The sequence below is a fragment of the Patagioenas fasciata genome, chromosome 27, assembly GCF_037038585.1.
Source record: "Patagioenas fasciata isolate bPatFas1 chromosome 27, bPatFas1.hap1, whole genome shotgun sequence".
In the NCBI taxonomy this organism is placed as follows: domain Eukaryota; kingdom Metazoa; phylum Chordata; class Aves; order Columbiformes; family Columbidae; genus Patagioenas; species Patagioenas fasciata.
In genome coordinates, this window is record NC_092546.1 from 6738314 (window position 1) to 6752360 (window position 14047).

A 14047-nucleotide genomic window follows, 5' to 3' on the forward strand; every position below is an offset into this window, starting at 1 on the left:
CCCTCAGCCCACCGGGCCCCTCCAGACCCAAGTGCGGGCTGCCCCGGGGGAAGCTGCCCCACGGCGGGAAACAAGGGGGCATCCAGCTGCGAGGCGGCTGCTCCCAGAGCGCCGCCAGCCCCGCAGCGGGACCTCCGCCCCGGCACCAGCCCGCGGCTTGCGCGGCCCTGCCCGCCCGAACCCGCCGGGTGCCCCGTCGGCGAAGCGGGGGGAGCTGTGGACAGTGACGAGACAGCGACCGCCCCCGGTCTCCTCCGCGCCCCGCCCACCGCGCTCGGTGGGCGGGGACAGGGACAAAGCGCACTCTGGTTGGCCTGGCCGTCTGCCACTCAGAGCAGCGGAGCTCTCCCGTTGGACGGTGCTCCTCGGCCTTATCAGTCCATCTCCCGGAGCTCCCGTGTCGTCACGGCCCTCCTGCCCCGCCCCCGATACGGCGTGCGATGACCCATCCCCTTCCGCCATGAAACATAGTGCCCCAACCGGACGGGCCTCCTCCCCGTCTCCGCCCGCGCGCTGCCGTCGGGCCCCGTTCCGCCGCAACAGGTTCTGCCCAACTGCCTCCTAACGGTAGCGGGGTGCCCGTGGGGAGCGCCGCGCGGGGAATCCGCGCGGTCGGCGGAGGGATACGGTGAGGGGGGAGGTGCCCTGCCACGCAGGGGGCGGGGCGTGAGGGGGGAGGCGGAGGTGTGCGCGGGACGGGGGGGGCGCCGCATCTACGCCCCCGCCGCCGCGGGGGGACCATGCGGAGGCAGCGGGGCCGGCGGGCGCAGCAGCGGTGGGAGGCGGAGCGGCGGCAGCGTTAGGACCCGGAGCGGCTGCGGGGGGGCGGGGGGAGGTGGGGGCGGGCCGGCCGGGGCGCACGCGCCGCCCGGTGCGGGGCGATCGCGCCGCTTCGCTACATTGTATCCGCCGGCGGCGCGAGAACAATAGGCGCCGCCGCCGCCCGCCGGGCCCTGGGCGCCGCGGCCGCCGCCCGCCCGCCCCCGGCCCTCAGCGCCCGCGGGACCTTCATGCGCTTCCCTCCCCTGTGCACGCAGGGGGTGCGCGCCTGCCCCGGAACAGGTAAAAAATAATGATAATAAAACAAAATAATAAAACAGGCGCCCCCCCTCCCCCCCGGTGCTGCGGGCGCTGGAGGTCCCGGCGCAGCGCCCCGTGATCTGCGGGACTTGGGGCACCGGCCGCCTCCCTTCGCCGGGGCTGCCCGGGGCGGGCTCGGCTCTTTTGTCCCCAGCAAAGTTTGCCGGGGCCGGAGGAAGGGGGGCGGGCAGCGGACGGGCCGTGCTGGGGGGTCCCCAGGCGTGCGGGGCCGCCTCGAAGTGAGTGAGTGTGTGTCTGTGTGGGGGGGGCACTGCCCCGTCCCGCTGCGAAGTTTGGGGGCCCGAATTCCAGCGCCCCGGGCGGGGGGTCCCTCTCTTCGGCTTGGGGCTCACGGCTCCGGCCGTTCCAAAAGTTGGGGGTCCCGACGCCAGTGGGGGATTGTTCGGCCTCGTCCCGTGGTGTCTAGCCCGGGGGGGGGGGCTCTACTTTTAGGGGAGGGCAGCCCGCTGTGATTCCCCCCACAACGACACGGGAGACCCAGTGGTGCGCAGGGACCCCCTTCGCCCTTCCCCCTGCGTGGGGGGGCAGCCCGGATCGGCCTAGCTCAGCCCGGTCCAGCCAGGCCGGGCCCACGCGTGTCCCGGAGCAGCCGCGCTGCTGCGGCCGCCCCGGGAGTTGCGGGAAGCGGAGCCCGGGGGTGCTGGAACCTTTGTCCGAGGAGAGAAGGTGCCGCCAGCGCCGGGCCCGCCGGAGGAAACCCGAGCGGGCCGGGGGGAGCGGCGGACATCTGCTGCGCGTTAGCCCGGCGCGGCCGCCCTGTCTGCCGGCGGGGTCAAGTTTTCCTCGGCCTTTGTGCTCTCGGGATGGGTGAAGCCCGCCCCGCGCTGGGTGCCCGGGGGGGCTGGTTGGGAGTTAAAAATAGGACAGTTTGGGGCGGGGGGGGTAAAATAAAAACCCGAGCTGAGCTTGGGGTGGCGAGCGTGTGTTGTTCGAGTTGTCCACGATGTTGTTGTCTCCGGGATGTGGCGTTTGGGGGGGCTGCTCAGGGGAGGGAACTGCCCCCCCGGTTCCACCAGGGGCTTCTTTGGGGTGTGACGGGGGCGAACACGTTGTCCCAGCCCCTACGGTCAAGGTGCCCAGGTGGGAGGTTGGGAAAGTTGCTTTAGAAGTGCTGGCCAGATGCTCCGATGACACTTAGGAAAGGCGTTCTAAAGAGAAGGAAAGGAGGAAAAAACATCTCCTGGCTGTTGTTTTTGGGTTTCTTTGGTTGTTTTTGTTTGTTTGCTTTTTATCGTCACAAAGGGTTCAGGTGCTGGGCTGATTTCAGCGTTTGGTTGGGTTTGTTTTCTGTTTTTCGCTGAAGCGCGGCGGCCAGGCCGGCGCAGCCCAGCGGCGCTTTGGGAGTCTGCTTGGGTTTTTTATTCCTTTTAACCTGATGATGAACGAGTTAAATTCATTGGCCGGCGGCCCTTTGTAACCATGAATGAGTTCCTAAAAAAAACAACAAAAAAAGAAATGTTTTATCTCATCCCAGGCCTCTCTTCCTTCCAAAGAAATATTTTTCTATCATAGCGAGCTGGCCAGAAAGGTCAACCTCCCTTTAAAAATAATAATCTGTAAAATTAGGAAAAATAATATTTACCTATCTCGCAAAGTTGCCTGAAGGGCTTTATTTCTGCAGAACCCTCCAAAACCAGTTTTTAAACCGATTTCTTTGCGGTGGCTCTGGGAGCAGAGAGGGTCCGTAACCAGCAGGTCCGGCATCCCCGGAGCAGCCGCCGCAGGTGCTCGCAGCCCCGAGGAAGGAGGCGCAGGACCAGCGCTCCCCTCTTCTTAAACAAAACCCGGCAAGGACAAGGAGCCTCCCGCGGGGGCAGGAGAGGGGCCGGGCCAGACAAGGCCTGGGTGATAACTTGCCTGAGCCCTTTGATAAATGAGTTGACTCTTTTTTTTTTTTCCCCTTTTTTTTTCTCTCTTCATTCGCCACACGCCAGGAACAGAATTGGCCCGAACTAGTGGAACTGGCAGCAAAAAACTAACATACAAGTGTGTCTGGTCAATAGAGCGCTTGTTCTGCCTCCAGGCGCGCTGTGAGGACTCCGACTGTGTCGAGGACTCGGATGCTGGAGACCGCAAAAAGGATTTTTCTCGCCCCTTGCTCTGTCTTTTTAAAATATTCATCAATGGGGTGGGTAGTTTGCTGGAGTCATTAAAATATCTCTTTTTCCCCTCCCCCTGGTTTTCCACAGGGCTGCTGAGGCCCAGGGAGTATGAATCAGCAGCAGCAGAGAATGGCCGCAGTTGGGACAGACAAAGAGCTCAGTGACCTGCTGGACTTCAGCATGGTAAGCGAGCGTGGCCGGGGATCGCGGTCCCGGGGGCTCCGGTTGCGCGGTGTTTCGGAGCCGCAGGAGGGAGGAAACGTGAGACTGGAAATTGGCCGTGATGGGTTTCAGATGTGCCCGTGTTTGTGTGCGTGCACATGTGCTGCAACTTGTTTGTTTTCAAGTTAAAGCAAAGCCTCTGCCCCTCCTCCCCCCACCTTCCCTCAATCGTTTTCTGTTTCCTGCAGGAGCACAGAGAGGTGCATCGGGGGTGGGTTTTGTTGGATGGGACGTTCTGGGGAAATGTAACGAGTCGTGTGTTCTCTGTTTAAACACTCACCCTGAACTGCGGCTGTTTCTAAAGCCATTCAAAGATGTAACTTCAGTAGCTGATTAATCAGGCTTTTTTTTTCCTCTCCCCAGACCCAGCCTATTAAACTTTTGCTCCCGCAGGTTATGTTGTCACAGTTTGAAATGTGTCCAGGCTCTCCAGCGCATTATTTTGCAGGAGCTGGACACTTGTGTCCCCCGCGCTCTTCTCTTTTGTAGCCTGGAAACCTTTGGTTGCCTTTAGGAGCTGTGTATTTCCAGAGGAACAGGGCCCGAGCGTTCCCCCAGAAGGGTGTGTGCGGCTCGGGGGGAGGAGAAGTCCCTTCTAGTCGTGGCAGGGTGGGGGTGATTACCCGACACGTCCGTCTGTCCTGCCGTCCGGGCTTGGTGCCGTGCCACGCCGGTGCTGGCTGTCATTGGCAGGTGACTTGTGGAGAGGAGAACTGTGTTCAAAAGAAAATGACTTTCTGTTGGGTTCCTGTGTTGTGTGCTGCACCCTCACGGCACCCGGCGCGTGCTTCTTGCTCCTTTAGATAAGCAAACGTGCTGCGAAGATAGAAACCCCAGCTCCGCGAGGAGGAGTAGCCGCGGATGTCACCCGCGTGGCCCCGCGCTCTCCCGGGTCACCTGGCCCGTGGTCCTGCGGGGCTGATTTTCTTGCCCCTTGGAGATTCAAGTCCATAAAGCTTTTTAGAAATGCTGATTCAGAACAGGTCAAACTGCTACTGCCAAGAGTGTCAGCAAGTCACAAGTGGCCCTCAGACACAGGGTGTGAATTTTGGGGTTGTTTTATGCAGGGACACGAGTTGCACTGGATAATCTTTGTGGGTCCCTTCCAACTCAGGGCATTTTATGATTGTAAGAGGGAATAAAAGGGGAAAGAGCGGTGGCAGAGCTCAGGGCACCCAGTGACCTGGTAGCTGTCACACCTCGGGGAGGTGGTGGGGCTCAGCCCCTTTTCCGCATCTGAGCACCGAGGTTTAGCAATGAAAAACAGAACTTTGGTACAGCTGGGGCTTGCAGCTGTCCCAGCAGGACTCTGTGCTGGAGCGGGGTCCTGCAGGCCCAGTTCTCCCAGTTTCAGGATTTTGTTGGGGGGCCAGTTCTGTTACGTTAACAGCGCTGTATTTTTCCAGTTGCAGTGGCGGTGTGCGTTTAACAGCAGGAATACGCTGAGGGTTTGCTGGTGAGCGGTGCGTGGTCGTTTGTCCCTCTCTCTGTCGCGAGGTCCATCTCTGCCTGTCTCCTGCACCGCGGAGCTGCGGGTTTCGAGCTGCCCCTCGGGTCGGTGGACGGTGAACGGGCCCTGCCGGGGCTGCCGTGGTTCCCCCTTCACTTTTTCTCCCCCTTAGAAAAAAATAAAAACCCACTCACTGTTTAGAGCTTTAAAAAAAACCCAAGACCTTATTTTCAAATTTAACAAACCATCCTCATTTGCATGCTCAGAGCATGGAGGGGTCCTGACCTGTTCCCTCTGCGCATAATGTTTCTGTCCTTGGAGATTAATCTACACCTAACGGTTGAATTTGGGTTCAACTCCAGCACTTTTACACTGGTGTAAACCTGGGAATGCCCGGAACTCGTTGGTGCAAGGCTCGTGCATTCGGTGGCGGCACCAGGGGCGCCTCTTGTGGGTCAGGGCTCGCAGGTGTCAGTTGCCAGCACACGATTCAAAGACGTTCCGTCCAGGGTAAGTTGGCCGATGGGCTTTGGTGCAGCCCGGGTTTGAGCCAGGTCTGGTTCGCAAACCCTCCGCTCCACACGCCCTTCTCCTGAGTTCGCATAAGGGAACGTGAACGTCTCTCTCAGAGGATGAGTAGGTCAAATGGAAAGCTTCCTAGCGAGGAGATGATCTTGACCTGGGCATTGTGAGCGTGTTGTGTGCGATGTGGGTCTGTTGAAGAGGCTCTTCCATGGTTGTTCTCCATGTGTTGCTGGGATGCAGCGTTTCTGACCACAAACCTTGCTCTTTCAAGCATATTTATGTTTTTCTTTCAATAAGCAGGAGTGGAGCATTGCTCTGCTGATCCTCTCCACGAGAGTAGATGGAAGACCAGAGAGACTCACAGCAGTTGGAAGTGGTTACTTCAGGTCAATATTTCAACTCCTTTTTTTCTAGGGAAAACATGTTAAACCCCAGCAGCCCGTGGTCCAGCTCTGCCGTGTTTTGCTGTGCAGTGAGTGAATTTTAAGGTCACAGCATAGTCAGACGTGAGTTGTTGGGGTCAGTAAGTAGCAGGGTTGTGCGGGGTGCTGTGAGTCAGGCTCGCAGTCCTGAAGAGAAGGACTTGTGCCTTCTTTAATAGATAAATAGATTGGGAGGTTGTTGAGCTGCGAAGTGCTCGCCCAAAGCTTTGTGCCAATATAATTTGCCAATAAGGGCGAAAAATCAAAGGAATCTGAAACGTGGATCAAAGTGAGCCGGAGCCAAAGCCCCAGCTCTGTGGTCTGGTCGCTGCTCTGGGCTGTGCACGGCGCTCGCTTCCCTCTGCCTCCCGACAAATTGCCTTTTATAATTGCCCCAAAGTACTGGTAATTTGTAAGCTTTCCTTCACCACCGCTCCCTGGCAGTAATCCAGGCCGGGCTTGCAGATCTGGAGGAGAGCTTTCAGGAAAGCATCCTGCCCATAGATCCCAGTTGCTGTCTCAGCCCATTTATTAGGCTGGGGTTTTGGTGTTGTCTTTTGGCCGGTGGCTGTCGGGAGCCGCTCGGCCGTGAGGACTCGCCGTGGTCGTCCCGGCGTTGTGGGAAGGTTTGGGCAGGGATCCGGGCCGGGGTGCGCGGGGGGCAGCAACGCTCTGTGGCGTGGGGGAGCTGGGATGGAGCGGCACACGGATGGGTTTTGGGGTCTGTTGTGTCGCAGTGTTCCTGCCAAGCGAGATAGGGGCGGGCGGCTGTGTGCCAGCCCGGGTCTCTGGCAGAAGTGAGATGCTGTTAACAACCATGATTATTACAGAGTATTAACCATATGCTGCGGGGTGCTGGTTGTCGGGTGGGTTTCCAGCTCGCTGGGACGCGGCGGGGCGGGCAGGACCTGCTCCCGCGCTCTGCCCTTGAGCCGGGCGGGAGCCAAACCCTTCCCAGCGAGCGGGGCTGGAGCAGCCTCTGCCCTGCCCGGTGCCCAGGGTGCTGGACCTGCCCTGCCCGGTGCCCAGGGTGCTGGACCTGCCCTGCCCGGTGCCCAGGGTGCTGGACCTGCCCTGCCCGGTGCCCAGGGTGCTGGACCTGCCCTGCCCGGTGCCCAGGGTGCTGGACCAGCCCGGCCGCGGCACAGCCCGCGCTTCCATGGTGCAACTCTCGCTTTTGTCTGAAGTGAAACTGTTGTAAAATTTGACTTTACGCCTCCATGGACGTTTGGGGCTGCAGTCAGGAAGGTCTCTCTTAATGAACACGTATGAAATATCCTGCTGGCAACGTTTATTGGGCTGAATTCCCTCTTCTCCCTGAATTAGCAGCTGGATGCTTTCCATGGTGAAAAATAGATCTCAGGTTTTGAGTTCAGGCCTGAGGTTGGTTCAGCCTGGAGTTCACGAGGTGGAAGAGCAGAGGAAGTGAAAACGGCCATTTAACTGGGAAGCACTGGTACAAGGGCACAACGCATGAAATGCTGCTTGGTGTTGTCACTTGGGTCTGACAAATTCCCTTTCTCGCTTTTGAGTTTGCCGTTGAAATTGTGGGATCTCTGAGCTATAAGAGGGCGGGTGTTTGGATCTTCAGGCACTGGATTTACATCTTCTAACCTGTGAGAAAGAGAGGGAGAGGAATTGGGGGGGGTGGAAATTGGGCTGCGAGGTTACGCAGAAGTTGTCAGCGGTCAGGGAGGCTGGAGAACAGGACTCGAGAAACCAAACACAGCGACTTAAGATGGGAGATTTTTACGTAACCGTTTAAATCTACATTATTCAAATTCAACAAAGGCCAAGTAATGACCCAATTACATCTCCTCAGAGCTTGTGCCTGGGTCCCTCCTTGATGCCTGGGGTTCAGTTCATCTCCTCCGTCCCCCAGCAGAGAGGAGATTTGCAGTGGGTGGGTGAACTTTGCCGGTGCCCGCGGAGCCGGCCGGCAGCCCCACGTGCGGCTGGAGCCGGGGCTCCCGGGGCAGCGCCCCGCGCGGCTTCAGCCCACGCTGCACGGCAGAAAAAACCCCAAACCAACCCAGAACGCTTACTGGAGCTGGCAAATGACAGATAAATTCGGAGGCTGCGTTGAGGTGAGGGGTGACCCGGGGTTCCCCTTGTCTTGCCCTGCTTGAGCATCCTGGCATGGGAGGGGGTCGGTGACTCCGAAATCCGAGCAGGAAGGTGTTGTTGCGTCAGTCTCGAAATAATCTCTGGAAGCAGGCGGTGGGAGGGCACCCCCGTGGGGCGGCTGGGGGTGGGGAGGGCACCCCCGTGGGGCGGCTGGGGGGTGGGGATTGCGGGGGATATTGTGGTGGGGATCACTGGGGGCGGCGGGAATCGCCGAACGCACCGGGGGGGACCCCGTGTTTGCAGAAGTAAAAACCCACGCTCGTTGCACAATGGAACAAGGACGTTCATTTTCTCCACTCACGTTTACTGCTCAGACCTTGGGTTTTTCGGCATCAGCAAGTTAATAAGCAGAAATGCTTGTGAAAAAGAGCTAGCAGTGCTTTTTTTTAATTGTTTTTGTTGCGTTTTGCTGCTTGGTACCATTATGTTCGTGCATCCCATCTCCCCCTCGCAGCTCGTATATGCAGAACTCGGAAAAGGGTTTTCAAACCACTTCACTTAATCTCTTCCGTGCCTCAGTAGCGAGCACAAGCCGGGTGGGATCAGCCGTGTAAAATGCATTTTCAGTGGTTTTGGAGATCTTTGCAGAAGGCAGCGCTGCCCTGCAGGGGGGCGGGGGGGCTGGCTGCAGACCGGGCTGTCGCGGGGCTGCTTGTGTCCTCTAGCCCCACTTCCCGAGGAAAGAAGGTGCGTGCGATGTGGGGGCTGCCGGTGTCCCCGAGTGGCGCTGGTGCCCCCCCAGCAGCGCCTCCCAGGCTGCAGGTGGGGCTGGGGGCGCAGGGCCATACCGGGGGACAAAGCCGCAGCAGGGCGGGTGCTGCTGGCGAGCGGTCGTTTGCGCGCACGCTGCGCCTCTAAACGCTCCTCACACCTTAGTTTAAATATACATATTACATATACATGGTGTGCGTGTGCCTATATATGATCCCAAATTTGTGTTCTTTTTTTGAATGGCAGTTGGTTTCTCAACTGCTCGCTTTGCATCTCTACCACATTTAACTGCCTTTTCTCTTTCTTGTCCCCAGCGTTTGTAAAAACAAAGCAGAGCCAAAGGCGGGCAGCCGGTTTGTGCAGAGGAGTCTGACCACAGCCAGACGGCCGCTCTGTCAGGGCATGAAACGCTGTGTTTCTTAAGCTCTTGTGCCATTGCATTGTTTAATCTTCAAAGCATTAAACTTCTGAGTTGCTCAGACCTTGCAAAGCTAAAAATAATAAAAATTCAAATGACTCGGTGGTGAAAGTGTCTTGAGTTGAGTAGTAAAAGGATATTAAAATGTTAATTCACTAAGCGTTTTCCCACCAGTTGTTTTATTGGCTGGAGCTCCATTTGTGTGGAGAAGAATTAGTTTTCTGCCGCACACAAGTGCATATAAATTTTTAAATAACAGCTTCTGAAACCCTCCCAACTTATATTAAAAGTATTTATAGGGGTTAGCAGACGAGCCGTGCGGTGTTTCTGAAGGGAGAGGATCCGTTGCGGTACCACGGCCGGAGCAGTAAACGGGTTGCCAGAGTGACCGATGCCAAAGACACGTTAATCTTTCTGATCCCGAGTTAAATACCTCTGGGAGATGCCGTGGGGTTTCCTGCGCTCCGGTCGATCACGTCTGGCTGAGACCTGGGGCGTTGCGAGTGCTGAGGGATGAATTGGGCTTTTCCGTGTGCTGTGGTGTCGGTGGGTGCTGTGTTTTGTGAACAGAACCGGCCTTTCTCTGGGGGCACCGCCTGCACGGGGCCTTGGCGAAGAAATCGGGGAAGAAGCGGTCGCTTGTGCCCAAGCGATGGTGCTTCTTGGGTGGATTTCGGGTGCCCATAGGACCCGTGCACGCTGCGTGTGCAGCAGGGCTCCCCCTGCACCCGATCTCTGCGGCAGGGACACACGGAACATTTTCTGCATCAACAAAGTGCTTTTCTTGCCCCTTTCCTCCCCCGCCTGCCCAGGCTGACCCCTTGCAGCGGTGCCCTGAAACTAACGTACTGAAATCTCCTTTTTCTCCCCTCTCTCTCATCTTGTTTTGTAGATGTTTCCCCTGCCCGTGGCTAATGGGAAGAACAGACCCACGACCCTAGCGAGCACTCAGTTTGGAGGATCAGGTACTGTCATCTTACATATATTTTATTTTTCTTGAAACTGTAATGTTTCTTGCAGTAAATTTGTGTTTGCTTCCAGCGACCCAAAAGGAGGGCTTTCTGTCATTTTGTGTTATGCATTTTTCTGGTGGTGGTCTGCTACTATTTCTCCAGATGATTTTCTTGTTGTTCCACGTGTCTCTGGATAATCAGAGCTGCTCTTGCCAATCTGTCTCCAATTAAGGAGCCACTACCTGGGCTGGAGGTGGTTGTCTCGCTGCTCTGGTTGAAGCAGCACAGGACCCGACACTCAGTGATCTCTTGAGCTGTTCGAATGAGCATCTGCAGATGTGTGCCCTGGGAGAGCGAGAAGACGTGGTGGTGAATTCCTGGGCTCGGCTGCCCAAAGGGAGGCCCTGGCGCGGTTTGGGTGTCTGCTTTGTGCAGCTCCCTGCCGATGGTGGATCCTGGCGTTCCCAAAGGGACCTTCGCAAAGCCACCCTGACCAGATGCCGCCGGGCTGCCCCGGGGACACCGAAGCTGTGTCACCAGCCACCGAGCTGGACCTCGCTGTGGTTTTTGGGGTGCTGTGAGCACAACCTTGCCTTCCCCTCCATGCTGTGGTGTCTGTGAAGCCATCAGCTGGTCCTGGTCCCCAGAAGGACCAAGTGGCTGCATCCTTGCCAAGGAGGGGCGGGGGGTATGGACATGGAAGGGTTTGAGGAGCGGGCTGGCGATCTGAAGGGCATGGAGCTTTAGATGTGTGACTGGGAAACGTGGCGCGGGTTTATTTGAGGCTGAAGCGGAGAATTCACCCCGGGCTGCGGGCGCTGGATGCCTGGGGAGGACGCTTTGTGCCGGGTTCAGCGCGGCCCCGGGAAGTTCGGGTAATTTGTCCTTCTTGCCGGAACACGCCGCTGCTTTGTGGATAGTTAAAACTTGACCTCCTCTGCCCTGAGCTACCACGAGCTGTCCGGGGAGGTCCTGGCCGTGCGGAATGCCCGTGCCCCGACGCCGGGTGGCTTTCGGGGGGCCGGGTGGGATTTCTGGGTTGCAGCGCTGATGCCGGAGCAAGCTGTGGGGCGGCTCTTGGGAAAGCCTGCAGGAGCGAGGATGGGAGGTGCGTACCCTGAAATCCGATGCTTTCACATTGGGCTGTTCGGCTGCACCTCAAGGTGGTTTTGAGCAGACGTTTTTACACGCAGGGAAGCTGTCGCGTGGGCGCTGGAGGAAATTCAAGGGGAGAAGGCTCTTGGGTTAAGGCAGGTGGAGGCTGATCTCTCCAGCGAGCGTTCCCGCGTGTGAATTTTGCTGTTAAAATAATCCACAGAAGAAGTGCCGGTGGGAGGATGCTAACGGAGCTAGCTCGTGTTAGTTGGTTTCCCGACCGGCTGCCAGTTCACAGCGCTGGCCGGACCCCCTCTGCTTGTACAGCAGCCGAAATGACCCAAAATCTTTGATTTCCCCCTGCTCCTCCTTTTCTTTCGGGTGGGTGTAAGGTAGTGCTGACACCACCCTTCCTCTGGGCTGCTGCGTTCTGGGTCCAGCTGCGAGCAGCCCATGGAGCACAGGGCCGGGTATTCCGGCTGCAGGCAGTTGCGCAGTCGCCGCCGGCCGCGTTCTGCGGCTGCTGCTTCGTCCTGCCCTGGGCATCCTGGGTTTGAAACGCAGCTCGGGGTTGGGTGGAGGGGAAGTCTTTTCTCTGGTGTGGAGTTATCCCTAGGGCCTCACCTTTGGAGAGCAGGGCCATGTTTAATTTGTGTGTCAGCTTTGTGATTTCTCTCTGGTCCTGCATATTTGACGATTGAGTTTTGCTGGTGGGATGAGTAACTGCGGTGAGACCTTAACAAGATGTGCTAAGCACAAGGATGCGCTGTGTCTGTTGGAAGGATCCAGAGTCTCTAAGCTAGGTCTTAAATAGTCTGGAGTGATTGCTTTTATAGTTTCGTAATGTTTGGTTTAGCTTAATTCACTAACTGGCAGCAAGGTACGATCAGATACTGGTTCACCCCCAAAGGCACAACCAGCCGTCTGGCTCCACATTTGATTTGAAGTTGAATTGTTACCAACCCGGCAGTGTCGGGGGGTGGAGAGCAGGTAGTCCTTGGGTTTGGGGACCTGGACTTGCTGGGGGAGCAGAGCACCTTGCAGCCAGGCCCTCATCTGCACCTGGAGGTTACCTCCTTAAATCTTCTTGCCCTACAGGAAGGACTGGGCTTCGTCTTTATGTGCCTAATGGTTTTCAAACGCTCCTGTTCAGTTGGTATCGTAGAATGGTTTGGGTTGGAGGGCCCTTCCCCGCTCCCCAGTGCCCCCCTGCCATGACAGGGACATCTTCACCAGCTCAGGTTGCTCAGAGCCCGTCCAGCCTGGCCTGGGATGTCTCAGGGATGGTTCATCCACCACCTCTCTGGGAACCTGGGCCAGGCTCTCACCACCCTCGGGGCAGCAATTCCTTCCTCGTGTCTGTCCCATCCACCAGTAAAGGTAGCGCAGTGTTTCCCCTCTGCTGCCTGGAAAGGGGAAGCAAATAGTGATTGACTTCAGTGCTGATTCAGTAACATGCACCACAGTGTCAGGATCTCATTATTTGGGGTAGTTGTAGTAACTCAAGATGCTGTCTTGTGTGCCAGGGAAATTGGTGTTTTGTGCTTCTGCCCACCCTTGGAAACGGGAATTCCTGGCATCCCACTTTTGATCTCCGTCCTTCTCGGGAGATCCTGGGGCAATATGTAGCTTTTCTGTTTTCCCCTCCGGAGGAGCGATCTCCTGCTCAGGGAGGCTGGGAGCGAAGGGCAGAGCAGCGACCTGCGGACCCCCAGCCGAAATGCCCCGCTTGCCAAGATCAGATTCTTGCTTCCAGCGGGAAATCATGGAATCATTTCAGTTGGAAGAGACCCTCGGGATCGTTGAGTCCAACCATAGGTTAACCTAACCAGCACTGAATAAAGGTAGTGCAGTCATTTGAAACAGCGCTGCTAGCAAATCACGCTGATAAAATTTCCCCAGATTCCAATTTCCAAATCCCAATAGCTGCCCTGGCGCCTGTGCCGGTGGCCCCTTTGCAAAGGGGAACCTGTTTCTCTGTGCTAGGCCAGGAACGTTCCAACACAAGCCCTCCAGCTTTGAGGTCCCTTGGCTTTTATATTTGTCTCCCGGTTTTATTTTAAGCTCTGCCACCGTTTCCCTCCTTTCTGTCCTTAAATGCACCAGGGAGGAACTGGTTTCGCTCCCCCGCCGCACGGACAATGATTCCACACCTCCGCTTTGCCTTTTCTTGGCGAGGCGAGACCCAGCGATTGCCGCTCGGGTGGAGCTTACGTCACGCGGACCGGGTCTGCGGCATTTATAGCGCATATAGGTCACCGCGGGGAAGTTGGTCTTCCTGGGGCTTCGGGCTACAACTTGTGTTTTCCAACCCAGGCCGTGGCATTTGCTGCTCATATTTTACTTTAGCTGGGGTGCTCATTGTATTCCTATTGTCCTGCTCCTGGGGGCTGCGGTTTCCTCGTCCCCTCGCCAAACTGGTTGTTTATTATTTGCAGTAGCAAAGTATTTAAAACTGTGTCCCCCTCCATGTCACGGTTCATAAGTGACTCATCTGGTCAGAAACAAGCTCCATCCTCGCGCGCTAAATTAAACTGCACCTCGAGCAGGAAACCGCGTGTGCTGCATTTCACATGGAAATCACCGTTTTTAAGTGGCATGAAGGCAGTGGGAGTGGCAGGAGGCAGAGAGGGGTCACTGTCCCTCCCCAGCCTGGCCCGGCGCGGTCGCCTGGTGGCTGCCCAGCGGGCCTTTGCTTTTATGACCAAGGGAAATCAGGCTGGGGCGAAGGGGCGTGCGAGGGACGGCTCGGGAGCAGCGCTTTGCGTGGGGGGCACAAACACCCCCGTCTCAGCGGCAGCGCTGGCCGTGCCGGGTCTGCGTGCTGATGGAGCAGGCGCCCGGCGCTCTCCGCCGAAGGGGCAGTTCTGCTCAGCAAACAAAAACTCTGCTAAAGAAAGTAGTGCTTTTTTTTCCCTTTT

At 57.4% G+C, this 14047-nt stretch overlaps 1 protein-coding gene across 16 annotated transcripts in view; it reads left to right on the top strand.

Moving 5' to 3' along the window:
- Positions 1-474: 474 nt before the first annotated feature.
- TCF3 (transcription factor 3) overlaps positions 475-14047 on the top strand; it is a 70938-nt gene continuing 57365 nt past the window's right edge. For 5 of the 16 annotated variants that reach the window (XM_065858004.2, XM_065858006.2, XM_065858007.2 and 2 more), the window contains exons 1-3: positions 841-1062; positions 3291-3386; positions 9971-10043. In XM_065858004.2, the coding sequence (XP_065714076.1) occupies positions 3312-3386; positions 9971-10043 (148 nt within the window). In that variant the 5' untranslated portion in view covers positions 841-1062; positions 3291-3311. The other 11 variants (XM_065858005.2, XM_065858008.2, XM_065858010.2 and 8 more) reach the window with 8 other exon arrangements.